The following is a 27,601-nucleotide window of genomic DNA, read 5'->3' on the forward strand; positions in this document are numbered from 1 at the left end:
GCACCAAGTACGATAGGGAAGTAGCTGCAAAAACATGGTGCAGTTCCCATTGAAGATACAAGGGGAATCCAACACTTCCTCTGAAAATGTCTTCAGTGTGTTAATTACCCAAACTGCTAGGAATAAGGATTTCTGATTTATTTTTAATTTGAATATATCTGGCCTTTGGTTCTTTTTATGCCTTTCTCTACTAGGCTAAAAAAACCGTTGGTACCCCTTATTTTCTTCTAGTGAAATTACTCACATACCACAAGCATATATCTTCTTGATCTTCCTTTTGATATGCTAAACACCTCCAGCTCCCTATGTATTTCCTTGGATCACGTCTCCTACAGCCCTCAAATGACTTTTTGTAACTTTTCTGATCCAGTGAATTTCTCCTGCATCCTTTTTAAAGTATGGAAACCAGAGCTATGTGTAGTATTTTATTATCAGCAGGTCTGAGAGACAAAAATCGCCTCCCCTCTCTAGTTCTAACAGAACCTGGAATGTAAGACCGCTTTGGCACCCTGGTGAAATATCCTTGCTAATGAATGAGATACAAAGGTAGCGACATGACATAGAAGGCCTCTTAAAAGCCAGGTGGCCAGGCAAGGGAGAGGCAGCAGATAGCGAGATCATTTTCTCACATGACAAAATAAAGCATAAAAGAGGAATTGGCACAATCCTAAGTGATAGGGACAGAAAAGCACCACTTGGCTACAACCCAGGTAACTTAATTATCGTCATGACTTGTTCAGAAAGACAGCCTTTTAACTCCACTGTGATCCAGGTCTATGCTGCTCCAAAGGACGCCCAGGAGAGGAAACTGTGCAATTCTGCAATTAGAACTGAGCTGGACGTACATCAGAAGAAGTGAGGCATGAACTGCTACAATTTGTGAGACTTCGTAGCCTTTATGTGCTGAGTAAAATGTTCCAGCAAAACCAGGAAACAAATGGAAAGCGGAAATTCTGCAAGGCATGACAGAAAATGATATGGCTCAAACAGACAAGACTGCAGTTACGTGAAGTTCTTGGAAGAAAAAGAGAGTGTCATTTTTAAGCAGAGAGCTAATGAGAAAGAAATGAAATTACAGACCCCACGTGGTTCTTGTGATAGGTGGTGAAGAGAGGAGACAATCTGAAAACCAGCAAAGTTCCCCAAGGCACTGGAGTGGTGGCTCAGCTAAATGGGACAGTGACAGGAAGTGTGACAGCAGCTGAGGAGCAGCTGTAAGGGCATTCGGGAGCCAAGCAGCAAAACATGAGAAGCAGAAAAGAGCCTTGCAGCATGTGGTAAGTCTGTCTGGATAATGGAAGCATGAGAGCTGCATGAAATATGGAGCTGCCTCACTGGCCAGTGAGCCAGACCTGAATGCAGACAATTGTGTATGCTTAGCTGGAAGAAATACGGTCCATGCCACAAAATCCTGCTGATGGATTTTGAAATGACAGCTCAACATTTTTTAAGCATAACTCCTTGCCATAACACTTCAGATTTATGTCTGAAGTTGTGTAGACAACAGAAAGGACTTGCAGATGTTTTATTATGAGATACTTCCTATATCATCTTAGCAGCACAGTCATATGCTATAGACATGCAATGTAAGGGCTATCATCATGTAGTTTCTTTATCTCAAAATTAATACTCTCCTTTGCTAAACAATCTTTTGCTTTGAGAAACACTTTTTTTCCTACCTGGTTCTCACTACATGAGGTAACCCAAATAACTCTGCAAAATCTTTCAGATGATAACAATCCATATCTTCCAGAAAACCTCACAAACCTGTATCTACACCACTAATTGTTCTTTTCATTTATTACCATGGTCACAGATCTCAGTAGCCATTAAAGTTATCATTCTCCCTTTCTCTTATTTCCTGGCAGAGTAATTTCCATATGCAGGACATACAAGAAGAAGGGTGTACTAATCCAGTGTGCATGCAGCGTTCTCTGTCTCAATTACTACTGAATTTGGAGAAGTATACAGAAACACTTCTCAATAAATTTGTGAATAATGTTATTATAATATGTGAATAATTTGTGAATAATTTGTGAATGCCTGTTAAAAGAAAGTTGCTGAAGATTTTTAAGACAAAGATAATCCTTTCTTGCTTTTTAAAAGAACAGCAATGCCTTAGCATTATTAGGTGCAAAGACCAAATTTTAAGATGTGCTATTTACACCCAGCTCTCTTTGAAAATGATAAGAAATGGAGACAGACAAGCACATCGCAGGATTTGTCAAGGGCAGGCCAGTCAGAAGCATTTTTAGATGTTAATGCTTTTGGCAATACGTTCTTACACAGAGAAAAGCATCTTCAATGATGTAACTTTAATCATCGTGTATAATACACATAGGCCATTGACTGTATGCTTGTCTGAGTTTACACAGAACTGCTGTGTAATTCACACATATGCACAACTCAAAACTCAAATTACAATAAACTATTAAATAATAAATTTGAACTTTGAAAATATCTTTCCAGAACTACTGCAACGTGCAGAAATTTTCAAACCACTATGAAAAGAAAAATCAGTATTTATATATAATACAGTACCATCATATTAACATACCAACAAATCCAAGAAAAAAAAGAACAACCAACTTTTTCTTTCCAGAGAATTCTGTCAAACGTATGCTTAGTGTCCATCCCTTAACTATATATGCATGTGGAAATATCAGTTCAGCTGATTCACCATTCAGTTCTCTGCTTACAATGTTCGGGATCCTGCAGTGAAATTATGTAAGTTTGGCTAGAAAAATAATACTGAAAAAGGCTTAAATATTTTATATAAAAATCCCACTTCAGTTTAGAGCTGTGAGTAGTATATCAGTGTGTCTTCAGATTAATAATGCAGCAGTATGGATCTCATTGTGCTTCCTTTCATGTGCACCCAAAAAACCCTCTACTGCTTCACTAGTATGAAAAAATTAAAACATAACTGATTAGCTGTTTAAAAAAATAAAACCAAAGTACTTAATTTTCAATATTTCACCTTTAACATCCATTTTAAGAGGAAGAAATTAAATATTGTATAGTGTGTACACATTTGCACAAATACAAAAGTCTGAATTTTAATAACAATGTTCAGAGACATTATGGGATGTTTCACTTTCTGACAGGAATATTTAATACATAGCTTTAATGAGTTTAAAATACAGAAGGTCTTCTGATGTTCTTCATTGGCATCGCATTTGATAAAACATAGTAACAACTACAGAAAATAGATTTAGATGAAGTCTGCAGATATTTCCTAACATAAGATAGGAGTAAAACTCAATGTCATTTTAAAGATAAACATGCATTTTTCATACAAATAAATAATGCTATAAATTCTGCTGTACTGGGATGCAAATAACTTCAGCTGGAAAAAACTGCATGACATGGGATTTACTTATCCTGCACGTTCACAGAAACAACTTGTTCTCTGACAGCACTCATTCTTGGCAATTTATTGCAGCTGTCAGCAGCCAATTTGTTCAGATTACTGCTCTGCATAAAGGTGTAACAATCACGAGGATTTATTAGCTGATTATCGTAAAGGTGACAGTGAGGATCGCCTTCGAAAATGCAGATGATAAGGAATTTTAATAATTACACATAGATTAATATCATTTCACCTCCGTTTTGATCTTGGAATTATCTACATAAAATTATTGCAGTAATCACAGTAGTGTATTGACTCAATATGTTAATGATTTACTCACTGAAAAAACATGAATATTAAATGTAGTCAGACTGAACAATATCCACATACACATTTGTGTTTCTACCTATCAGATGAAATAATGACTAATACTGTAAGTTCTCATAGAATCATAGAATCACAGAATTGCCCAGGTTGGAAAAGACCTTAAAGATCATTGAGCCCAACCATGACCTAACCATACTACCCTAACTAACAACCCGCCACTAAATCATGTCCCTGAGCACCACATCCAAACGGTTTTTAAACACATCCAGTGGTGGTGACTCAACCACCTCCCTGGGGAGCCTATTCCAGTGCTTAACAACCCTTTCTGTAAAGAAGTGTTTCCTGATATCCAACCTAAACCTACCCTGGCGCAACTTGAGGCCATTTCCCCTCGCCCTGTCGCCTGTCACCAGTGAGAAGAGACCAGGATGACTTCCCTAGGAATGGAGTTTAGCACTCCATTCCTGATACAAGCCAGGATGCCATTGGTCTTCTTGGCCACTTGGGCACACTGCTGGCTCATGTTCAGCCGACTGTCCAAGAGTGACTTCCAGCCACTCCTCCCCAAGCCTGTAGGGTTGCCTGGGGTTGTTTTGACTCATGTTCACTGGAATGTAAAAAAGTTGCCTTAATGATTTCAAGGACTTATATTTTCTGAACCAAAACATCTTTAGACCTTATGTCACTTGTTCTTAGTTTTTTTGTTTAAATATTCTTCTGAAGAACACCAGAATTTGACCTGTAACTTCTTATGGTGTGAAACTTAATTATGGTAAAGTTCCGTCATACGAATCAGCAGGTGAACACAAATATAATCTTCTCCAAGTTTTTGTATGAGATCTTTTAGGAGGCTTTTGAATCCTAAAATAAACACTGAAATGGTTCTCAGACTTCTTTTGGGAGAGGTATTCTTAGATGGAAGCTCACAATGCTCTATTTTTTTTATACTCACATGGGGAACACATGCAATTGCAACTCAGATGTATTTGATGAACACATAATGCTCAAAATTAAGAATGGAAATAAAGCAATCATCATCTCATTTCAAGAACCACCACACTGAACTTGTCTGGGTACCAAAATGAAGATGGAACTTTATGTTCTATGACAGGTATATCTTACTCCTCTGAATTACGATGCCATACTGTTGCTATCACACTTAATACTTAATACTCTTAATACTTTCCTCTTTCTTAGAAGACAACCCTGCCACTACTGTTCTCCTTCTCTCACACAGCCCCAAAGCCAATATCTCACTTCCATGTCTTTAGCCTTCTCTAATATCTTTTCTCCATCTTCATGCCCTCAAAAAGATAGCAATTCCCAGCTCTCAAAGTCTGAGCACACATGCCATCTGCACTTTGTCACATCCTTACTTCCTCCTGGCTCTCCACCACACTACAAGGCTCACAGAAGTTTGTGTTCTTGATTTACTTTTTTTTTTTAATTTCATTGAGGTGCAACTGAGACAAAATATATGCCAGGAGAAATTATGACATAAATTATAGACATGAATAAAACAGCGAATTTAGCAGAGGACGAGTAAGTCAATTCAAGGACACTTCAGTACCCGTTTCTGCAAGGCACACTGTGCTTGTCCTGTAACCCTCTAACTAGGAACCCTGTCTTGCAGAAGCCTGGTAAACATGGTAGCTCCCACACTGTCACTCAACCCTAGAGCACAACAGAGTTCAGCACCTCTGGTGGCCCATGAGCCAGCCAGCACAAGCTTGGATGGGAGATTATGAGAGTGCTGCCATGAGAAGCTTATCAACACCAAGATGCTGAGGGAACAGAGATGCTCGTGTTTTCCGTCCCCACAGTCAGTTTATTCTGGAAACTAAACTAGTTTCTGGGACTCTCCATAGCAAAGCAGCTCACCATTTTGCACCTTCCAGTACTGCTTCTAAACAACCTTTTTCAGACTGTTTTCTCAACTCTCTGGTTTGCCATTTCTTTCAATACGTAAGATCTCTTTCAACAACTACAGCTTCTCTGTAACCACAGTTAGGTCAGACGGGAATTTCTCAAGACAAAATAGTTTTTACTCTCATTTAATAAAATTATTTCTATGTAATACAGTAGCTACTACTTGCACATTATTCAAGAAGGTAGGAAGATTGTAACAAGATGAAAAAGATTATTCTCCATCACTGAGCTTATGCTAGAACACTACCCTTTTATTTCCTTCCTACGTGTTTCCTGGACACTGATTTAAAATATTTAGTTTATTTTATGTGCCTTAAAAAAGCCATGGAACTTCACTCATGTGCTTTATAAAATTGATACGTATTTATCATAGTATATGCAGAGAACAAGTCCTCAACTTTCAGAAACAGCCTCAAAATGAGCAACTGGGTAGAGAGGTCCCTGGAAAGTAGAACTGTCAAGTGTCAGTGATTTTCATGCACAGTGACTCGAAAAGAGAATTAGGGAGGGTGAGTATTAAGACCTATCTTTGTGTTCAGATTGAGCTTGACAAATGACAAAATTTTTCATGGAAATCTTCATGGAGAGTAATGTGTTTGCAAGTTGCATTATCCAGAGATGTAGTACCACCTGAAGGTGAAATGAGAGAAGTGTCTGAAAGGACAAAGTGAAGAGGGATTATAAGCACACTGGTAGCCAAAAATGTCAAAAAAATCAAGAGCAGAGAGATTTTGGTAGAAATACCATGGATTTTGTTAATGTCAGTTCAATACTGCAGAAACAACAAAGGAGAGCTTTATCAGAGGAAGGATTTTTTGGTATTTATGCTATATAAAAAGTACATATCTAGGCCAACGAAAAATAAAAAACAAGATAAAAAAAAGTAAAGAAAAATTAAATGCTCTGAGCATTTTTCATCAAGGGAAGATTTCCCATACTATCACATTTCCTGTGCTTTAATAAAATGTAGAAATTACTTGATGCTCACCACTGGACAGTCTTCAGTTACTAAAAAGAAATACATTCAAATTTAAAATAGTTCAAAATTTGTATGAGTCTGAAGAGCTATCTACATAGCAGTGTGCTTTAAGTTACAAATGTTCCTTATATTTCCCTAATTTCCCCACTGAATTCTTATTTAGATACTGGATACAAAAAAATTATCTATTTTATGACATTCTCTTCAAAATACTTAAAATATACTATTTTAATCACAGCAATAATAATAATTTAAGTATTGCTTTGATGATAGTATTCTGAAATCATACATCAGAACTCGAAAACTTGCCATGTTTTGGATAACAAAGTTCAAGCTAAGCAGAAAACAGAAATGATTTCTCAAGGTTTACCACATACTGAAATATGCCTAATTGATTATATTACTTCAGAAAAATAGCCACTGCTGACATATGTGCTGACTGAAGTACAAAAAAAACCTTCAAATATACATGAACTTCAAATATAAACATATCATCTCATCCAGAGAGTTTTATGGTATAAAATAAAATTCCACCATGTATACTTTGACAAGTGTTTTTGTCCAATATTAAGGCTGCTTGTCTGCCAAAGACCACATCTTTTCTGACTTCCAATTATTTATGGTAGAATTAAACATACAATATTATCTGACTGATCCAAATAAACCTAAATAGATGCAAAAGAAGAAAAAGGTTTGTAGAAACATAAACACATCTGTAGGATTTCCATTTCTCATTTAAACATCCCCTAAAAGGAATCCTATTAGTTGGTAGTATCAGTTTCCCAATGAAAGCACCTATAACCAGTGTTCTAAAAATCAAAGTAGACAATTGTCAGACAGAAGACTGACAATTCTTTTTAGTGAGAAAGTAAGGATATCTACTACAGTATGACATAAATACTTATCTGAGCTTTCAAAATAGCACTGACTGTACAGCAACTATAAGACAGATTTTTTTCCCTCATTAGATAACAGCTAATGCCACTGTTGTAAAGTATTAGTATATATCATTTTCTAACACCGTAACAACAAGCAAAATCACACAAATTTCTTGAAGTGCATGTAGCCCAAGAAGACTCTAATTTCATTCACCAAGTAGATTAAAACAATAAGAACAACATTTTGATGTCATGTGTGTATTACAAGTCATGAGAATTATTTCTCCTTCAAGCCATACCTCGTAATATGGAACCTGCCACATCTTGACTAGACTTCCAGTCATGGGATTCTTATTTTGGAAAACCTATGCCTATCAATTGGTAAAAGCTGCCACCTACTGGTCAATAGAAATTATTTTACACCATCAAAGTAAAGAATAAAATAAATGCAGCAAACTGTACTCATACTTTGTAAAAAATCCTCTGCCACCTTTAAAAAAAAAATAAAAAAAAGGCAGGAACAAATGGTCATAAGAAACAGTTTCATCGCCAAGGCTCATTTTAATCATCTGTTCTCATCCCCAGAGAACTAGAAGGCTGTAACTGTACAAACCTGCCAATAAAATCATCCTTTTTGCCAGCATCTTTGTCCCACACGGTAATATCAATAATTCCACCTCGTTCTTCATAGAGATGAAAGTCAAACTGCTCTCTCCACTGAGGATTCAAAGTTTTTGGCATAATCTGAAAAGAGCACAAAAAGAAAGTCATACTACATTGTGTAGGCATACTGTTTTTTAAATTCTAAATTTGATATTTAGAGCCTGTCCTTGAAGTTTTTTTCCAGTATAATAATCTTAAGGAGTGAGAATTTTAAACACAGTAATTAAAAAAAACTACTGGTCAGCTCTATCATGCTTATGTGACACATCAGCAACCTCCAAAATCTTTCAGCCTGTCACCTTCAAAAGCATCCAGAACAAAGGGCTTACCCTGGGAATGGAACCATTTTTCTGTAGAATAATCATGCCCTACCTTGAGTGACAGTTAGCTACAAAGTGTCTCAGCCTAAAGGAAAACAAAGCACCTGAAATGACAAGTAGATGGTTACTGAAAAGACTTAAACAGAAACAATTTGATGATCTCCTTCTTCCCCAGCTTCAGAAACACTTGGAGAAAAATGATACCATGATATCTTATGGAAGAATAATCTTTTACTTTAATTTTAAGAAACAAGAATTGGAGAAAAAAAAACTGACAGAAGTCTGCAGGTTACTCCCCTTCCACTGCAGCTAATATAAAAATAATTTTCTGAATCGTTTTCGGTCCAACTACTCTCAAAAATCATACCTGACTTCAATGGATTTCAGTCTATGTACTTGTAAACATGCTCTGCAGTACAGAAAGCTTGCAGTTTTTATAAGCAAAATGCAAAAGCAGTTGTCACACCCATCCTAAGCAAAAATTGAAGCTGCTGAGTACCTTGTTTATGAACATATCACTCTTTTCTATGTTGATGAAACTGCCTTGAAAAAAATTAAACATTAATAAAGATTAAGAGATAATGGTCCTATTAAAATATTAAAGTCCTAAAAGCCTGAGAATCGATTTCTCAATTTTGTTTTGTACATGAGAAGATACATGAGATTAAAAAAACAAAACAAAACAAAAACCCACATTTTTTCAAACTGAATAACTATCACAAAATTGAGTGACAACAGTGGTGAAAAAGTAGGTAAATATGTACTCTGGAGTGGGTAACAGGAAATAAAAACACTGAATTCTAGCTAACTGACTTTTCAGGCATTTGATAGGAACTCCCTGCTACATAAGGGTCCTGATGCCATTTCATAGGTGCAATCTCAGTACTATGCACTGTAAATTGCTTATCACAAAGAATTTTAAAAAGTGGATGAAACGGTCAAATACTAATAAATATGTGTGTATACATATATTGATCACATAGCAGCTGTGCAGGTCCAATTCATACCACAAAAAAAGGTAAAGAACAGACACTCCATCCATCATAACACAACGAAGATACTGAAAGTTGATCAAAGGAACAAATACATTCCCAAATATTGAACATCTGTGTGAAAACAACTGGCAAGTAATTGTAATGCAAAGAATTTACATTTCCTATCAGGTTTACTTTTTTACAGAAGAAAACACATGAATTGTTTTCATAAAATAAATAAAATGCAGATAGTGTTAAATAGTATCTAGAGGATATGCCATTTAGACCATGTGTTTTCTATTGATGCTGCTGAAACATTAATATTTCTGACATATCCTTTGCTATAAATTTCTAAATATGCTTGTCATTTTGTGCCCATTAGCCAAAATCATTACAGACAATGATCACTCAGTATTCACCTCTGAAAAATACCTTTCCCGTATTTCAAACTGGTAAGCATATATTCTGATTTTGTTTGAGATGCCTGAGAAAGAAATGCATTTCTTCAGTCTTTTATTTTGTTTGCCTCAAAATGAGTTACTGAAAAGAATTCATGTAAATACTTGATAGAAAACAGAATATTTTTTTCTGATTTTCAGAAACCAAATAATGACAGAGAAGCTGTCTCTAATATCCCAGGTGAATTTGAAAACAATACATGCATATATACAAACAGAACTGGACCTGACTTCCTTGATAAGCATTTCAAATTCAGGAGACAGACTGTGATCTGAATTAGGGCTCCTGACAGAATTTTCTTACCTAAAATTTTAGAAATACCAAGATACATTTTCAAAACCTTAATCAAACACAGTAGTTAAGGAGCAGGAAAAAACATCTACTTAAAACCCCTTTCACACCTACTTAAAATCCCTTTTTGATTCTTGTGTGATTCTTGACAAAATGTTCAGAGTACCAATTCCCTGTTCAAGAGAAGATGGGAACTAAAAAAAAAAAAAAGCCGAATAATCTGTATGGAAAATACAGTGTGCCTCCTTACTCAATTACAGTTTTAGCAGTCTTTTTCGTTGTCCAGTATTATTTTTGTTTATAATTAAATAAAAGAAAATATTTGAATAAATATCGAGGTACTTTGGCAGTTACATATGATCATGCAAAAAAAAACACAAAAGCAAAACCAAACACATCCAGGAAGAAACACAGAGAATTTCAAACATGGTCTAAGTGTAGCTTAGGTCACAGTTAAATTTACCTTGCTCTTATACTTCTGATGCCCCAGCCGGAATTTCACGTAAGGATCACTCAGCCCATTTGCATCCATCGCCTTAAGTTCACGGCCTTCAATCAAGGTAATACTGACTATTCCTCTCCATAGCTGAGATTTTCTGTGCAGATCTGAGAGACGTAAGCTCTGGGTCTGAAACTTCAGGGAAATAAAAACATAAATTTAGTTAAGACAAATCCAGAATTTTTCTCTGCATTTTAATGTTCCTCTTCATACTATCATGAATGCAAAACAACCACCTTAAGCCATTTTTTAGTTATTTGTCAGTATACAAGCAAACCACATTATGAAGAATTACTTGGAGAGTAAATGGTAACAAATGCACACATAATGGCATATGCTGCTTTTGCAGAACGCATGCTAACACTGCTTAAGGGAATTTTTGAAACAGCAATTTTGTTTTCCCTGCTTCACTTCTTCCCCTGCCAAGAGAACTAAGAACAAGTAGACATTATACATTCTCTTATATTACTTGCATATGATTGAATGAACTTGAACAAACACTACAACACACATAAAGAACAGTGAGAAAATGAAACATTCAAATACAAACTTACCATGAGAAACATGGATCAAGGAAAAATGAAACAATAAAATCCTGTACCTGACAACTACCTGCAGTCTCTAAAATGATCTGGTAGTTGTGAGAATCCTTCTTCGTTTTTTTGTGTTTTTTTGGCTCAAAGCTTGCTTCCTGAGGTTTTTCTTGTGATAAGACTCTGAGTGATTTGTCAAGGAGGCAAGTGATGGGTGCTAACCATGTGACAATCGACTTCGCTTTGGGAACATTTGAAAGCCCCTTCTCCCAGAGCTGCTTGCTCTGTAGAAGAGCGGAAGAGAGTGCTCAGGAGTGTTCACTTGTGGAAGATCTGGCTTGTGACAAAACAGCTCCAGCTTAGTATGGGAGGGCTGGGGGATGATACCATTGTATCCTGCGAAGGCAAGATACAAGTTGGTGCCTCCCTGCTTCCTCTTATCTGCTGGCAAGGCCAGAAAGATAACAAAGGAGATTCCTGCTGAGATCCCAGAGCCAGAAGCTGCCACCCCAAGGAGAACTGACTCAACCACCTTGGGTTTGAGCTGCCACTCAAAGGAGAGCTGACTTGACCACTTTGGATTTGAGCTGTCACTCCAAAGACAGCTGACTCGACCACTTTGAAGCATTGAAAAGGGGCCATCATCGCCATGGTCATCGTCGTCGTCGTCAATAGAACAACAATGCCCGATGACCCACCACTACTGAGGATCAAAGATGGAACTATGAACCTCGCTGGATCCATGGTGGTGACTATGTCCCTCTGGCTGCCTATAAAGACTCCTTGCTTCTTCTTTCCTATCTTTTCTATCACCTTCCTTCCCTTGCCCATTACCCTAATTCAGAATAGTGTCCGTCCTCCCCTTCCCCATTTCCCTAATTAAGATCTGTAATAAACTGGTCAGACCAACATTTGAACCGTTGTTTCTTAATCTCATGCCAGGTATATAGATAATAAAAGAGCCTCCTCTCCCTCCTATAAATTGGAGCGAGACAGTAGTCTCAGAAACAGTATGGAAAACTGAATCTATTGAGGACATAGTCATTCAAGACTTTCTTGACAATACATTGCTGATCCTCTGATTGGAAACGTGCACTTGTGGACTCTCAGCCATTAACTTTCAGGCAAAAAAAAAAATCCACATGGACATGCACAAACCAAACGACCTAAATATTTACTGACAAATTCCTCTGTGGGAGAAGGCTGAGTGGGGAGAACAGACAAATCACCTTTGCCTCCTCAGGTATGCCAAATTTGTTTTAGGGTGCATGGGAAGACACCTTTCATTCTACTATTGTATTCATTCAAAATACGACTGCAGAGAGACTTCTCACAAAATTGTCTTTTCTTCAAAGGCAATCAGAGAACCAGGGAGTTCATCTGTGGAGTAGCATTTAACTTAACCTGCTAGATAAAACAGCAGTGTGCCAACAGAGAGCAGAAATCCCACAAAACTTAGGGTACAAGAGGGAAACTCAGTAATCGGAAGAGTTTAACTTACAACATGAAAACATGGTAAATTATAAAACTCAGTGAACTGTAATTTAGCAAAAATATCCTTCATATGGTAGTACACAGACGTTTCAAAACATTTGTGTTGTAAACAAACATAGTTTTTTTCTAATTGTTCCAATTTCTTAGAGTGTTTGGAACCAAAGGAAGACTGAATAGTAGTTATGACTCCACCCCTAATGTATAGTGATGAGATACTGTTGTGGTTAACCTGGAAGGTAGCACAGTGCCGCAGAGTCATCTGCTCACTGCCCTGCTTCCTAGTGGGCTGGGGGAGAGAACTGGAAAAAGAAAAAAAAAAAAAAAAAAAAAGTAGAACTTGTATGTTGAGATAAAACTCTTTACTAAGATAGAGAACAAGAAAAGGATAACAATTATGAGAAAAATATATATGTATAAATATATATAACAAGTGATGAAGAAGGAATTGCTCACTGCCACCTGACTGATGACCAATGTACCGAACAGTGGGAGAGTGCAAGATGAACTCCCACTCTCCTCTGAACTCCTTCTGCTTGGTGTGGTATATAATATCCTTTTGAATACTTTAAGTCAGCTGTCCTAAATCTGTTCTCTCCCAGCTCCTTGGGCCTTTTGCTGTCAATAGCCTTGGCTCTGTACAACACTGCTTAGCAGCAAACATAAACATCGGTGTTTATCAAGATTGTTTTTCTCCTAGAATCAGAACAGCATCATACCAGATGCTCTGAAGTAAAAAGAAAAGAATCCTTCCTAGGTGAAACTAAGACAGAGATACAGATTGAAGAATCAGAAATATGAGAGAAATACACTTAAAAAGAGATTTCATACTGGGACAGAAGCAGTGACTTGGTTGAGACATTTCAGCAAAGAATATACGTTATTTTCTTTAAAACTTGAATGTCAATCCAACTGTTTCCAGAATACTACCGTGGAAAATAGGCATTTAATTTTACTTATAGCTTTGGAGCTCTTTTAAAGTAAAACCTAACCACAATTATTATTAGTGAGGTCTTTACCTCACTGACAGGGTATATTTGATCTAAATTCAACAGCTTTTAAAATAATTAGTTGCATTTGAGCAGCTGCCATCATATTCCATATGAAATGAGATTACTGTTATTTTTTTTTTTTATGATCAGTAAGGAGTATAATCAACTAATGTAATTTTCATATGAAGATCCAGCAGAGAGCATAAAATGACAGAGAGGTCAGACAGTTCACAAAAATCAGGCAGAAACCTCGAGAACAGATACGAATGCTTTGGTTCAGAAAGCCCTTTCAGGTCACTGCTGATCACACTGCTTATGACATGCAAAGAGACCACCAGAGACCAGTAGCATGTTGACTGATAGCAAAGCTGCAGTTCAAATTTCAATCTGCAGGAATAAAGGAAACCGACTGCTAAAAATAAACTGATATGTGGTTGCTGCTGCTTCTTAGAAGCAGGGAATTTGGACAACAGCGCTGCTCTTCTCTTCCTGGCTTTATCAGTAACACACAGGTCCATTAAAAAAGCAAACTGCAGAACGAACACATACTAAAAGTGCAGGGCTACAGCTGAATGGAGCTAAAGCTATTGAGACTTCCTGGACATGAAAGGTACATGGTGTATGATCTTTTACAACAAGAATAACTTCTTTGGTATATTTTTATGTATTTATTTATTTTTACTTCTGTGGGAGATGGAACAGCATCTGAACAGACAAATTAACCACTCTTCTATTCCTGGCAAAGTCATCCCTACCGTCAGATATTACAGACATAGGTATAATCTCTAATTTCTAAACAGGAAGTTAAAAAAAGTAAATAAGAATACTTAGATTCCAAGTCAAACTTGCCAAAAGCTAAAATTCAGGAGAAAAATTAAAGACTTGTTTCATATTGTAGAGTTCTTTCCCTATCAAGTTCATTTCATTTCATAGAGTGAGGCAGATGCATTATTTCTAGATACCTCTTCAGGTATCTGAGCCAGCCATAGCAGGCCACAACCCTTGCATGATGTGAGAGCAGAAGTAAACCCACAATATTTATGTAAAAGAAAGATACCAACACGTATCTTTCTAGGTTATTCCAATAAAATAATATTTATTAAGACTTGCTCTTAACTATCTTATTTCCTTCAAAGTAATTAATGAATACTGCATCCTGGCTTCACTCTTTACCACAGACTGATAGCAACATGAAAAAACAGCATAGTTTTTCTGGGAATTTCTCTGGGAATAGGTATACAGCTATATTTCATAATACTTCCATCTGTAATTGGAGATACTGCCTACATGATGTCACAGTTGTGAAAGAAGCAAAATCAAGATCTCAGGCCATTATAGATAAGTATACACATATACATATATATACATATATATGTATGCACATATATAACTATACAAATATACATAACTATATTCATATGTATATATATATATATCACTATAGATAACTATAATTAGCATAAGATTTTTAAAATGTTGTAATTGCATACTGTGAAACTTTCCCTCCTTTCTCCCCAAAGAAAATTAAAATTAAGACTTTTGAAAGGGAGTCTTTTGTATCAAAAGATACTTAAAGATGCCTGCAAGAAGTAGTCACATAATTTCAAATTCATACACTGATTTAATACTTCTTCACACTTGCTCTATATGCAAAAATAACATTTTTGACCCAATAAAATTTATGTTTTTATTTGTGTTCCACCTGCTTTTTCTGTATCTGGGATAGTCAGAAGGGCATGCAAACAGCAGAAAATCTGCTGACACCAAAATAGAACATTATGTCAAATACACTATCAGAGCTGAAAGATGGTGTTACAACATGGTTTAATATTCTGCGTGTGGGCATATATCACTGCATATGCACAGCAAACCAACTACGCTTAGCAAAATGCAGGTGATGTTCCCAGGTACGGGTCCTCTGCTGTGCATTCCCAAACTCTTCTTGGGATGCCATGTAACCACGTCTCACTGACACAAAGGTAAGCTTCACCCTGGACTGAGGCTCTTGCCCATTCAGCATGGACTGTAATTTAATGTATGGACCAGAATCTTGTGTGCCAAGACTTCAAAGTATGTTCTGGAAGAATGCATTTATCAGCACAAACTTATTATTACTTTCTCTGATAGAAGTGAAACCTTAGAGAGTATTTCTGAAAACTCTGGAAGTACTTTTGGATATCCATGTAATCTTTGAGACTCTATGAAATAAGCTAATGGTAATGAGTGCATCTAGGCACAGTTGCAAGCAGAATTAGATGCCTACCAGAAACTTACTTTGAAGACAAAAGGTCTTAAAAGAGAAATATATAATGAAACTGTATGTCCTACAACAGCATTGCTATCCAAAGAATTACTTTGGGTAGGAGCCTTTAAATTAAATACAACCAAGGAAGAACATAGAAAAGAATTATACTTCTATCTGTTGCTGAATAGAGCAAATGTACAAATACAGAGTAGGAAAACAAATGCACCAACCTCATTAACTGTTGCAAGTTCAAGCAAAAAGTCAGAATTCTCTCCCAGTTTCTGGGATGTGTGCATAGCTCAGGTAAAGCAATTAAAAAAAAAAATATATGCGTCAACAGACACAGTTGCTACTTCTGTACTTGCCTGCATGACAGATAAAAATCTAGAGATGCTTGAACATAAAAAGCTGCACACATGCTTTTCCTGCATTAAAGACAGAAAGTACAATACCTTGCAAAAGTCATCAGTGGGTAGGTAATGAGCTTCTAAAAAGGCCTTCAATTGGATTATGACAAGTCCTTTTAATTTCTGCCCATGGTGAGCAAAAGTTTTATAAATGGATTACTTCTGTTGGTTACCATAATAAGAAAGAACATTCATCTTAACTTTCTACTAACAATAGCTTACATGCTTAGGACTTTTCTATTCCAGGTGAAGCCAATCTAACTCATTCAGAACCTAAGACATTTAGACCCTGCTCTCTCTCCTGCGTATTCTTAATATGACTGTCATGTTAAATCTGGTCTGGGATGTTGACTCTAACAATCAAATGTTGTCACTATTGTAATGATCTTGTGGTGACAAAACAGTATTTGCAGTAAGAGCTAATACTTCTGCAGCATTTCCTTAATTTTTGTGGTATGCACAGTACAACAACCTTGCATTCTATTTAACTGCAAGGAAAGCCAAACTGTACTTGCTGGAACCAGCTCATGTGTAATATAATGAAGGCCATTAAGCAGAGTAAAAGCAGTAAGTCAGCCTTATATTTTCTGGGAAGAGACCGAAATATTTACAAAAGATAAAGGTAAGCTGGCAGGAATTGTCGGGGGATCTGCGTCAGTTTAATCCTAACCTTCACCCTTGTCATTCCTCTCGGAAACTGTGGTTGCAGTATGTGAAAAGCCAGTCTCCTGCTATTTTGCACCATCCTAATGCTGAACTGAATGTGACACAAAGAAGGGCAATGGCCTTAAGACTTGATGGAAGCTCCTTGCGCTTTTGGAAGTCAGAGCCTGAACCCAGAAACCCTGCTCAGTGAAATTCTACTCAGCTGTTTTGACTGATAACTATAATAGCTGCTACCAGTAATGCAAATATAAGCCTCACATAATATTTGCATAATTTTTATAACCAGATGTCTAACAGACAGGTGTATCTATTCTGACTTTTTTTTTACTTCTATTCCATTATTTAGCAGTTTTCCTTCACACACTATTTACAGCTGATAAACTGACATTTAGAACCCCATGACTTATAAAAGCTAGTGTTTTCTTAATTTATTTTTCTTAAATAATAACAATTACAATTACACCACTTTCTATTCCATAACTCTACATGGATTCAGTTCAAAGATTCTAACTGACTCCAAAATCCTTCAATTAAGGGAAGTCATGCAACCATGTTTCTGATTTTCTTCGTTATCCTTAAGTTACAATTTTCTATTTCCAGTCTTATGCTCTACTCAAGAGGCATCTCTCATTCCAGTGGAAATACAGTTATTTCAATTTTAAAATAGCAAAAGTGTTTCACAGAGTTTTTCATGTCAGAAGGCAAATCAGTGGTCATAGAAAACAAACATCTTTAGATAGGAATGAAAGCATTAGTCAATAAGGCCATCACTTTTTGCAATTTACTTTGTGCCACTGAACATACAGGTTTTTAGGGAAGAATCTGAAATAAAATCAAAAAACTATCATCAATTAGGAGCTGAAAGTGTATTACATTTTGCACTTCATTTTTTGTTTTAAATGTTTATGAGTCGTAATTTTCCTTTTAAAAGTACATGTAAAAGGAATCTTGCAGTGATAAAACAAAAACAGTAAACTGAATGCAAAATGTAAAATACTTCAATCCATTTGCTTCAGGCAGTAAAAACACTTCAAACCAACTGTAATTAACCAAAAGCAGTCTCTTAGTTATGACTTTGTGATGAAAAAAATATTTTTATTCTTAATTTATACACAACCTGTTGCAACCCAGACTAATCCACATTTATTTCTAGGAAGAATGGACCTTTTATTCTAATTAATCAGAGTCATGCCGAAAGAGCTCACCACAGATTAATAGTTTTGAATAAGCTGACCCACAACTGCTAGCAGAGCTCCAGTCCTTCAGCCTTCTGCAGAGGTGTTCCTACATGCTCTGCAACTGTCAGTGAGAGAACATCCTGCAGCGATTGTTAATTTAAGAATCTGACCCAAAAACTTCATGACTTTGCACTGGGTCTGGCTGTTCAGCTTTCTCACAACAGCTATATGGTGGTGTTTTCTAAAACTTGATTCTAAAGCAGCTCTGATGACCCAGCAGTGTAACAGCTATAGCTGAACAGTGCATCAAGTTTTGGTGCTGGTCAACCTACAACAGACTTGCTAATTTTGCATATCACTATCCAGTCTGACCTATTTTCTATTTACAGTAAAACTTAATTGCAGAAAGCACCGGTTTGCTTCCTTGCTTATTCTTAACATCCCTAATCATTACTATCAAATTTTCTTCCAAATTAAATACATGGTTGTTTGGGGTTTTTTTTTGAAAAATATCTTTTTTTTTTTTTTTTTTTTCAATGTTACTCTAAAATGCATATGTAAATTGTGCCCAAATCACTGCAATAGAACATATCTATCTGTGTCAAGGGAAGAGATGTGCTTAATTTGCAGCACAGGGGATATGCCAGACTCCAGGGAAAAGACAGCGTTCTACCGGAAATGACAGATAAGGGCTGGAACTAATTCTCTGGGGAGGTGTTAGAATATCCACCACTGCCAATTTTTAAGGACAGTTTAAACAAACATCTGTCAGCAGAGTTTTGCTGTCACTGTACCTACAATATTTCAGGAAGACAACTTTTCAGGCTGTTACTCCAATTTTCTCTCTTTTTCACAATCACTGCACATGCCATAGATTTTTAATTATTCAAGGCACGAAGAAGTGAGGTTTTGTCTGTTCACAAATATCTGCCCAGCTGCTATCCTCACCTTCCAGAGACAGCTCTATTACCTTCTTAATTTCCTTCTTTCATGTTTTGTTGCCCTCATTCCTCACACTGACCACAGTGTGATATAATTCTGATGCAAACTATTTATGCATTTTTTTAGATACTGCTAAATACATCCTACAATATCCCCCACCCTTTTCTGAATTAATCTCCTCTTACAGCAAACTGTACAGCAACAGAGTAAAGGGCATTTTCATAAAATGTGTACCAGCAATTTCAGTTTCCTTACAGAAAATTCTGCTTGTTCAAAATAAACGGAATTGTTCTTTGAAAGAGTGTCACAAATAAAGGTTTCTGCTTAAGTTAGTGAAAACAATTACTTGTCAAATGCAAGATAAACTACTCAACAGCACTAAAAAAAAAGGTGATGTTTATTAAAAAAAAAAACAAAAAAAAACCACAAAAAGTATAACATTAACTCTTCTTGATGGAAGCTCATGCAAAGTCAACACGTAGTAGCAGAAGGCAACCACCACAAAATACTTGACAATCTGCAACAAACTCCCTCTCCTTTTTTCTTGAATGCAAGCACAACTAGTAAAAGCTGTATTGCCAGAACTGAAGTAAAAGAAAGAAAACAAAGTGAGTACTTCATGGGTGGGAGAAACCTGTGAAGAAGCATGTAAAGCTAAGTGGCAGAGAAAAGAACTTTACTTAAAATAAATTTCTGAGGAGAAACCACAAAAACCTGGGAGATTCAGCAATAAACAGAGAGAAGTCTATATCTTAACCAGAAGAATTAACATGAAAAGGAAAAATCTGCCCTAAGAAAAACTGTGTGGTGGACAGAGTGCCACCAAGAAGGCCACAGAAGGTCAGATTCCACACACAGAGAGGAAAGCCCAAGTGCAGAGGTTAAAGCTTCTCATTTTTTTTATCTTTAGAGAAAGCTAGTGGAAACTGAAAAAAACTTCCTCTATTTATTTTAAACAGATTACTCAAAATATTAAGATCCTACAAATACTTTATCTTCTAATGCACAGAGTATCTAATAAGTAAAACACAGGAACTGAGGCATGAGAGTACGTGATCATGGGGCAAACACCTGGATCACAAGAATGTGCACGGAAAACTAAATCATCAATCTGCATCTTTACTTGAGGTGTGACGAATCTTAGCATAGATTTAGTTTAGAATTACAGTAATTGCTTTGCAACTGGCAGAAGTGGAAGTAGTTGCTCTCCCACAGCAATCAGCAGAAGCCATAACTATGAATCTGTAACCCCTGACCAGCTGTTTGTTTTATGGCAACATCAGGCTGTGGATGAAGGAAAACAACCAGCTGAAAACAGAGTGCAAATTCTAACTTCCCAGCTAAATGATGGTTTGTCTGCTTGGTTTTTAAAACAGCCCATGGAGAGTTTCTCTTTGCTGATGACAGGAAATTTTACTTTCCACTGGATGCAAATGCTCTGACTTCAAAACTGTTCAAATTGCATTTTTGCTAGATTCAGTGAAAGATGAGTATTCCCTCCAGCTCCCATGAGTTTTGATTGAGTATGTCTGCCATAAAGCAAACACAACAGGGAAAAGTTCTAAGAAAAACAACCAACATCAATTACAAAACCACCACAAAACCAAAAACACAAAAATAAAGTTTCAGTGACATTACTAACACATGTTTACAACACTACTTTGGTTAAAAACTGTCATTTACCTAGAAAATAAATAAAACATACAGATGCATTTACCCACATATTTCATGAGACCCTAAATTCATTTTTTGTGCGTATAGAGGAAGCAAGAACTAAAGAAGAGATTCAGAATTTGGCCATAGTATTTCTGTGAAAGGATACAAATACCGTAACACCATCTCACACATGAGACTAGCTGCCATTCTTTTTCAGATATAGTTTAGACTACATGGAACTACATGAAAATCAAGTTGCTCACGAATATAATTATGCCATACAAAAATGCATTTGTTACATCTTAACTTCAATCTATGGATACCACAGAAAATTTACATTTCAAGCCCACCAATGCAGAAATTACTGTATTCTGTCATAATTCTTAAAATCAGGCTGATTTCCTGTAAGTGTCACTGTAAATAGTTCAGAAATAAAAGCTTTCAAAAATTTAATAACTCTAAAAATTTTAGTAGTTTTTTTCTCAGCTCTCATTAATGTAAGATAAATATTTCTTGAAGAATGATCTAAAATTGGGCATTTTCTTTTTTATCTAGACGTATTAAGCACTAATACCGGCACAGCTGCCCAGAGAGGCTGTGGTGCCCTATCCTTGGTGCCAGGTTGATGGGCCCTGAGCAGACTCAGCTGGTGGGGGGCAGCCCTGCCTGTGGAACAGGGTAGGCTTTGAGGTCCCTTCCAACTGACTATGATGCTATGTTTCATTCAATTATTCTATTTCTCAGTATTGTTTCTAAATATGCTTATAGTGTCTCAGTATTGAGCAACACACACTCCAGAGAAAACCATTTTGGGGAGATTTGTTAGTAACTAATGTTGTTTGAGTTCTTTTGTTTATTTTTACAGCAGGTCAAGGATCTCAAGTTCTGTAAGAGTCCCACAGGACAAATGAACAGACTAAAATCCAACTGCAATTAGATGCATTTTATCACACAGTTCAGTGGCTTAACTGAGAGACTTCTGTTTATAAATCATGAGAATTACAGTGCATATTATGTACATAAGTGCATACAATGTATACAAGTTAAAAAATCAAGGTGAAACTATTGCTTTAGCTAAGATAAATGTAGAAAAAGACAATATTTACATTCATGCATTCACTATTCACAAAATCTTTTCATATACTCCTTTTCTAGTATGGTGGCCACTGAATTAAGTCAGATGAATGTAACAAAGGTAAATACATGTAAATAATTCAGTTTAACAGCTCTGAAGAATTCCCAGCTACTATGATGTGTCATTTGTTCTGGAAAATCAAAGCTCATAGTTGTGTCAAACCAAAAAGATATTTGGGACAGTTTTTTCATGACGTGATTTCATATAATCATTTGAACTGGAAGTGAAATCACTCAACGCTCTCCTAGTGCAGTTCTGTGCAATGAACAGGGATACCTACAGCTCAATCATGGGTGCCACCAGGAATGGCACATCTACCAGCTCTCTGGGTAACCCGTGCCAGTGCCTCACCATCCTGACAGTAAAAACCTTCTTCCTTATGTCCAATCTGAATCTCCTCTTTTTTTTTTGTTTGAACACACTTCCCCTTGTCCTGTCACCACAGACCCTGCTAAAGAGTCTGTCCCATTCTTTTCTACAGCCCCACTTCAGGTACTGAAAGGCTGCTGTCAGGTCTCCCTAGAGCCTTCTCTTCTCCAGGCTAAATTTCATAAACTCTTCCACGACATTTCAGTACATCAAGAGTTAGCCCACTGATGGCTAGGTGCAATATAGCAGTGCCATTAGCCAACCTCAGCTGTAGCTGAGTTTGAGCAACTCATGTATTTTGAAAGAACTTACATGAATCATACGAGAATCAAAACATTACACATCTTCTCCCCTCCAACTCTCTTTGTCTCATAGATTTCGAAAAGGAAACAGATAAAATACTGTCCTGGGTCATAGAATTAAAATGTGTGAAAATTCAGTTCAGTGCCCAAGAATTATAAAACCTGAAATTTTAATTTTTTTAATACACTGGAAATGTCATGCAAATGTACATCGTTTATCAATAACCTTGTATTTTAATTTAAAAATCAATATGCTAGAAAAGGAAATAGCTCACATTAAATTGCTCCACATAGTTATTTCTTCTCATTTTAACACCTCTACATGATAATATTTCAAACAAATAAATAAATAAATTTGCCATTTCAGCTGAAGTCCTTCAGATATTTAAAAACAGTCTTTAATTATTAAAAAATTAGAAAGCTTAAAACTTAAAAGCAGCATAGCAGCATTAAATAACAGTGGCCAGAAAACTGACATGGAATTACACACATTTTCATTATCTTTCTGGAAACACAAACAGGAAAAAGGCAAGAATTAACTGCAGTCTACTACTGTGCATGTCCCAGCCTTTTCACAGTGAAAAAGAACATAGCCTACTTTTTCTCATAAAAATGACTTCTAAAAGCAGGAAAGTCTATATAAAGAGCTGTACAAAGTGGATACTGAGAATGACTCCTCTGCTCTTGGAAAACCTCACTATTCCCTTGAATTCTATGATCAGGAAAGTCTATCTCTGAGAAGCAACACTCAGAAATCTTTCACACAAGAATTCTAGACAGTAACAGTAGTAAGTAATAGGAAAATTAATGTTACCCTTTGGCATGAATTGCTTTTTAACATCAGCAAGTTTTACAGAAATTGATTATACATGAGATATTAAAACTGTCAAAAAAAGAGCATACCTTTAGCAATTATTACCTGACATTACTAGGTAACATAGGATAGGTTAAAATGCTACAACAGACTTGAATGGTATAATTACATTAAAAGCTTAGGTGTATCGTGATTTGGGTTTGACAAAATATGAACAGTTTCAGTAAAACACAATTGGAAAGACAATAAATCTTGTGCCACAAGATTTCAGTCCAAGAGGTAGGTTTGGTAAAACATTAAAGTTCTTCTACAAGAAATGCCAGAAGACCACATGCTAAAAGTTACCTTACTTGATCTTTTCCAACTCTTCCTCATTAGCATTGTCTGAAAATAAAATAGAGCATTTTAATTACCTTTTCTCTGAAATGCAGAAAAGGAGGCCAGCTGTTTCCAATGGGACAATCCACATACAATGACCATTATCACTGAAGCAGCAACACGTAGTCTGCGGCAACAACTACACAAGACTGAAATAAATCCAGACAACTAGCAGCACTGTTCACACCCAGGCATACTTCTCTGAGTGCTTTGAACTTCTCATTACTGGAGACAATGCATTACACAAAAAATGATTTAAAAAAAATAGATAAGCAAAGAAAAAAAAAAAATCAAAAAACAAAAAACAAACAGCTGCCATCATATACACTGACATCAATTTTGACTGGTCCTGGAATTTGTTTTTTTAATATTAATATATTCCAATTCTTTAGAACACTACCATCTAGCGGAGAGCTGTAGCTGCATAAGGATAAATCCTACATAAGGATCCTTGGGCAACACACAACTATTACAAAATCTTTAAGATTAGTATTGCTACTTAATTTCATGGCAGTAAAAAAAATAACTCAGGGGTTTGATAATTACGTGCATGAGCTAAAATAAAATATATAGGCTAGAAATAAAATCCAGAGTTTGACTCAGTGTCAAAACCACCACCACCACCACCAACAAAAAAAACCAATAACCAAAACCATGTATCCATATCCTACTACATAAATAATCTGTGAAACTTTGGTTTGCTAGAAACAGTGCTTTAACACGTGGGAGGCAGTGCCAAGAGACACATATTCTTAATTGGTAAATAAAATTGTTCAAGATGGATGCAGACAATTTACCTGTGAGCATAAATGTTGCTTAAAACAGTTTTGTGGAAATACTGAGAAATTAATCTGTGCGATTTAATATTCTCATCCTACGTTTTCACTGTGCAGGAATAATTAAAAGGCCGTTAATTTTTTTAAGCTTTCTTCAGTACTATATATATATATTTACTTATATGTTTATATATATACTTATATATATATACTTACATACTTATATATATATACTTACATACTTATATATATATATATATATATATACACACATGCACATATATATAGTTTCTGTATATATATATAAACTATTGCAAAAGTACTTCTTTTCCAGACTGAAATAAATTTTGAGATGCTAGCATTCTGCCTGGTAAAAGTATTGTGCGGGGAAAGAAACAACTCTATGATTTTCCTTTTTTAAAAATATCCATAATTTTGTTTAAAAAATTAGGTGAAGCTTGTTGGGAGGCAAACAACACCTGGCTGATGAGGAAAACTTTTCAGTTGCTATGGACAGATAAAACTTAACAGCTTTGCCAATATGTTAGTGACACCATAGAGCTGGTAAATACGCATAGATATTTGAATTTAAAAAAAGCTGCAGAAAGCCACTTGACCCATTTTTATGGACAGAGTTAAGAGAGGCATTTGGGAATAAGCAGCTCCAGGCCATGGCACTTCATGGGTAAGGGCACTGCCACTGCCTCATCCTGAACTTCTGCACGTACAGCACAGGTTTACATTTGAACCTGTCTGGGATTGGGAAGACAATCTAGCCCAGTCATCTCAATCCGCCACATATGTAACACTATTTTAGCTTCAAGCAGTTAAGTTCCTGCAGTATCTACAGAAACATCTCGTTGAATGCACTGACACTGTAACCAGCTGTAGCAAGATAAGCTACATCCTTAGAAGTCAACCAAGCAAATAAATAGCGTAAGGCAAACTGTGATGGATGAACTACACAGAACTGCTTCACATGAAAACATTCCATGCCTCAGTTCGCTGCTGTCATTCTTTTTCTTTTCTGTGACAGTATTACACTTTTGACAAAATTAAAAATAACATATGAGCTTGCACTATATGATTTAGGACAGCAAGCGAATTGACAACATAGGAATGTTATCAATGTTTTTACTGATAAAAAAAGCAAAAAGTATTTAGTATCACTTGGGGTTAATTATCTAAGAAAAAATAAGGCTGTAATTTTAATTTCAGATCCAAGTAACACTCACATGTTTCCTTTTTTTCCTATTTTCTATGCTACTCAAGCCATTGGTATTGCTGTACAGTAGTAGTACCCAAGCCTTACAGCCCCCAAGGCCACTGAAATGATCAGCCACCGACTTTCAACTCCCTGTAGCTAACTTTAAGACACAGGTTAGGAAGGACTGTTCTCAAGAGTAAACAGGAGACATGCAGTTCCAACAAATTCACAGTCGCTGTGCAAGATCTGCAGTGATGGAATCTGCGCACTCAGCTCTGCCAGCAAAAGAGCCAGAAACACTCACATGCAGTTACGGCACTGACGGTTACAACACTGAGCATGAAATCTGCATACACGATACACATTTTCAATTGGCATGCATACAACTACAAATGATGCACGGGCATGCGTAAATTACATGTATTCAAAGATTAGCATTAAAAGAATATCACTGGAATTACAGAAACAAGTAAGCTTCATTGGAATATGTCTAAGAAAAAATGTAATTTATTACCAACTTTATAAATTTACACTCTTTACAATGAGAAATTAAGGAAAAAAATATTTTTTACAAGTTAAAAAGTGGGGTTTTTTTGTTTTTGTTTTTTATTGGAGAGCTCAAGTTTGAACATGTTTTTATATACAAACACTTTTCAAATACTTTTATATTTTGTCTTCTTTGCTTACACTAGATAAATCAGCTACCTGTTCTATCAAAGCAAAATAACTGAAACAACTATACAGACCTAACACAATGAAAATGCAAAAGAATTATTGAAAATAATGCTTCTGCAACTCAGTTTTTCAATTAAAAAAAAATCTCTTTTCACAAATACTAAAAAACATTCTTATTTCTCAAATGTATACCAATAACTCATCAGTTTTGATTCACAATTTAAGAATGCTCACAAACCAGAATAAATCTGACTTTTCATTTCAATAGTACTCAAAGGAATAGACCATGTTAATGTAAACTGTTTGAGTGGATTGATTATTGTTTAAGAAGTTAACATTTTTATGCTGGTAGAAAAAGCAGCAGGTCACAAAAGGCAATGATCCATTCAAGATTTGCTAGAAATGTTCATTATCTGTCTATGTATATAAATTATTACAGCCTAGTTCTGCATTCTTGTCCTAAGAAAATATACTATAAAAATCAAGTAGTAGGTTCTTATTTATGAAACCAGCATACAGAACCTCCATTAAATTGAAACAGTGTCTAATATTCTTCCCCTAGAAGCAAACTGTCAACTACTTAAGCTGTTTCTCACAGTATACCATGACTCAGAGATAAATCATCAGCTCTTCTTATTTATAATATAATTCCATTTAGCTAAATGCACATATGGAAACATCAGTGATCTGAATTTTTATCTGCATACAGAGATGTAATTTGTCTTTGTCTTAGGAAACGGGAACTTTTAGCTGTACATTGTAAAGAATATCATATTAATCTGCACACTGAAAATTTGCACTTATCAGAATCTCTTTCCAAAAGAAGGAGTAGAATTTTCATGTGTGGACAAAATCTCTTTCACAGCTCTTTACACATTTCAAGGCTTCACAAAACACATTCCCATCCAAAACCAAAATCAACTATTATTCTTCAACAGTGACTGCTTCTTTTAAAAATCACTAGTAATAATATCTCTCTCTCGCAGAAAGGAAGCAATACACAATAAGACTCCCAATTTTCTACCAGCAGTCCACTGAACTTCCAGTTGAAATATCTTATCAACCAGGTGCTAAAAGTGGAAATATACCCTATTCATCATGACAGGATGGATCTTACAACCTACGCATATGATACAACTGTGGTATGCTGATAAAATACTATGC

At 35.9% G+C, this 27,601-nt stretch overlaps 1 protein-coding gene across 5 annotated transcripts in view; it reads right to left on the reverse strand.

Annotated features, from left to right (window-relative positions):
- The window catches only part of MCTP1 (multiple C2 and transmembrane domain containing 1), a 252,740-nt gene that overhangs the window by 118,351 nt on the left and 106,788 nt on the right, over positions 1 to 27,601 (reverse strand). For 3 of the 5 annotated variants that reach the window (XM_052700793.1, XM_052700795.1, XM_052700798.1), the window contains exons 6-8: positions 23,747 to 23,785; positions 10,636 to 10,806; positions 8,079 to 8,209 (exon numbers count right to left, since the gene is read on the reverse strand). In XM_052700793.1, coding sequence (XP_052556753.1) covers positions 8,079 to 8,209; positions 10,636 to 10,806; positions 23,747 to 23,785 — 341 coding nt within the window. The remainder of the gene's footprint in view (positions 1 to 8,078; positions 8,210 to 10,635; positions 10,807 to 23,746; positions 23,786 to 27,601) is intronic. The other 2 variants (XM_052700796.1, XM_052700794.1) reach the window with 1 other exon arrangement.

Source organism: Tympanuchus pallidicinctus, unplaced genomic scaffold, assembly GCF_026119805.1.
Source record: "Tympanuchus pallidicinctus isolate F22 unplaced genomic scaffold, pur_lepc_1.0 scaffold4, whole genome shotgun sequence".
Taxonomy (NCBI): domain Eukaryota; kingdom Metazoa; phylum Chordata; class Aves; order Galliformes; family Phasianidae; genus Tympanuchus; species Tympanuchus pallidicinctus.